This window comes from Penaeus monodon, chromosome 16 (genome assembly GCF_015228065.2).
Source record: "Penaeus monodon isolate SGIC_2016 chromosome 16, NSTDA_Pmon_1, whole genome shotgun sequence".
In the NCBI taxonomy this organism is placed as follows: domain Eukaryota; kingdom Metazoa; phylum Arthropoda; class Malacostraca; order Decapoda; family Penaeidae; genus Penaeus; species Penaeus monodon.
The window spans coordinates 7,879,696-7,882,195 of NC_051401.1; the positions used below are offsets into that span (position 1 = coordinate 7,879,696).

Genomic DNA, 2,500 nt, shown 5'->3' on the forward strand with positions numbered 1-2,500 from the left:
CATACCATGATGGGAAACTACATGCCATTACATCATTAACCTTCATCTTGTTGTGGTAACAAATGTACTTTAAAAACAACACGGAAGTCTTCTTCTTTAACAGTGAACTTGGCTGACGAAACACAGGGTTTGTTTATATCAGAGACTCTGGGATAGCATCTTTGAAATCCCCAAGTGACCGTCTCTTAAAAAGGTTTGGTAAATCCTTATAAAATAAATGGGAAAGTTTTTTTTTTCCTTACCTTCATCACCATCATTATTATCATAATCATCATCATCGTCATCATTATCAACATGGGGATGACGTTGATGATAACGATGATCATTATCTTCATTATTATTATATTATTATTAATATCAATATTATTATTATATTATTATTATTATTATATATTATTATTATTATTATTATTTATTATTATTATTATTATTATATTATTATTATTATTAATTATTATTATACATTATCATATATACATTATCATTATTAATTATTATATTTATTTTTATCATCATTATTATTATCCTTTTCATTAATTTATTATCATTGTTGTTATTATTGTTATTATTATTTTCTTTTGTTATTATTATCATTATTATCATTATTATTATTATTATTATTATTATTATTATTATTATTATAATGCTAAATGATAATACAATAATAATTATAGCAATGACAAATGATGATAATGAATATAATATTTAATAAAAATCATACTTTCATATTCTGCTGATTCATTAATTATGCCGAATATTCCTAATTTATTTCGTTATTAGATAGTTATCGATAGAAATCTTTTGATACATGATGGGTTTAAAGATATTTTTTACTTATTATTTTTGTTACTATAGTTTTAATGATAACAGTAATAGTAATGATAATGATAATTATCATTCTCGTAATTATTACAATTAGTATTACTATTGTTATTATCGTTATTATTACTATTATATTATTGTTACAATCATTAAATAATAATAATAATAATAATAATTATTATTATTATTATTATAGTATTATCAGTATTACTGTCATAATTATCATCATCATCGTTATTACCATATATCATTGATATCATTTATATGGAAATCAACAGAAATGGTAATACTTTGGTATTTGTGGAACTTTTATTCTAAGGATCACTTGCTGCCTATCGAAATGTACATTCGTATGTATTGCTCTACCTGTGATTCTGAACTTCGACAGTTTATTCATCTATCTGCCTTTTGATAAATCTCTAAAACACATGTAATATATATATATATATATATATATATATATATATATATATATATATATATATATATATATATATATAATTCTTCTCGCAAATTCTTGTTTCTTTTTTTTAATAAACATAAGCAGTCTCTTACGAATCTAAGGTTATTTTCACACCAAGGTGGCACATGGCATGGCATGTGACATATGGCAAATGACATGTGCCACGGTGATTTCAGACCAAGGTTACAAGTGGCGCGTGTCACTCGATTTACAAGATGGCATCATAGGAGGTTGACGATGTTACTGTTGTTGTAATTTCTAATCAACCATGCGAATCTGTCACTTCGAGGAATAAAGTGGGTGACTTTGAGGCAGAATATGAGGTACACTTGTTTCATTATCCCGAAAATACTTGTAAGGAAAAATATTTTTATAATTCTACCATTGAGAGTATTTTATTGTAAAGAGGAGATGCATCATACAAACATTTGTATATTCCCACAGTATGTACACATGTTACATTGATTGGATCATAGTCGGGAAGAGGCATTAGCTGTGCACGAGAGTAGGCACACATCGCACTGTTTCCTCGTGCAAGACTGCGCGTGGTTACCTCCTCAACCAAAGCCTCGCTCACTGGACGAGCGAAGCCGTGTTGTCAAATGTGTTTGGCGGAATCATTCTAGACATTTCAAAACTACTCTGTGTATGCCGCATGTCCAAAATGTTTCCTTTTTATATCATATGTTATAAGAAAAAGAAGAAGATATATATATATATATATATATATATATATATACATATATATATATATATATATATATATATATATATATATATATATATATATATTTGTATATATTAACTTGGCCAATAAATTTGAATTTAAAATCTGATACACTGAGGTGGGAAGTCGCACGCTAAAAAAAAACAAAAACGGGCAAGTCCAATCCTGGCTTGGCACGCAAGTCGCACGTGGCAAATGCGACGTGCCACGCTAGTTGTGTGTGATAGGTTTACCATGTTTACTGTTTGTTTTCAAGTGGCATGATATGGCATGGTAGAAACATATGTCAGTCAATTAATTTTTGCAAATGCAGTAAACTAGTTGTTTTTAGGTCAATTAAATTTATAACACACAATTCTACCATGTGATGTGGCACTTTGTGCAAGCTATTCAAAACTCAATTACCATAGTAATCATATTATATCTTGTACATGTAAACAACCTAATGGGGCACGGGACGCTGTGTGAGACGACTCTCTGGGTAATCG

The 2,500-nt window shown here is 28.1% G+C and overlaps 1 protein-coding gene across 1 annotated transcript in view; it reads right to left on the reverse strand.

Moving 5' to 3' along the window:
- LOC119582486 (cell division cycle protein 123 homolog) overlaps positions 1-157 on the reverse strand; it is a 5,897-nt gene extending 5,740 nt beyond the window's left edge. Inside the window, exon 1 of the mRNA XM_037930770.1 lies at positions 1-157. This exon is cut by the window's left edge and continues 28 nt beyond it. Within this exon, the coding sequence (XP_037786698.1) occupies positions 1-46 (46 nt within the window). The 5' untranslated portion in view covers positions 47-157.
- Positions 158-2,500: the final 2,343 nt, after the last annotated feature.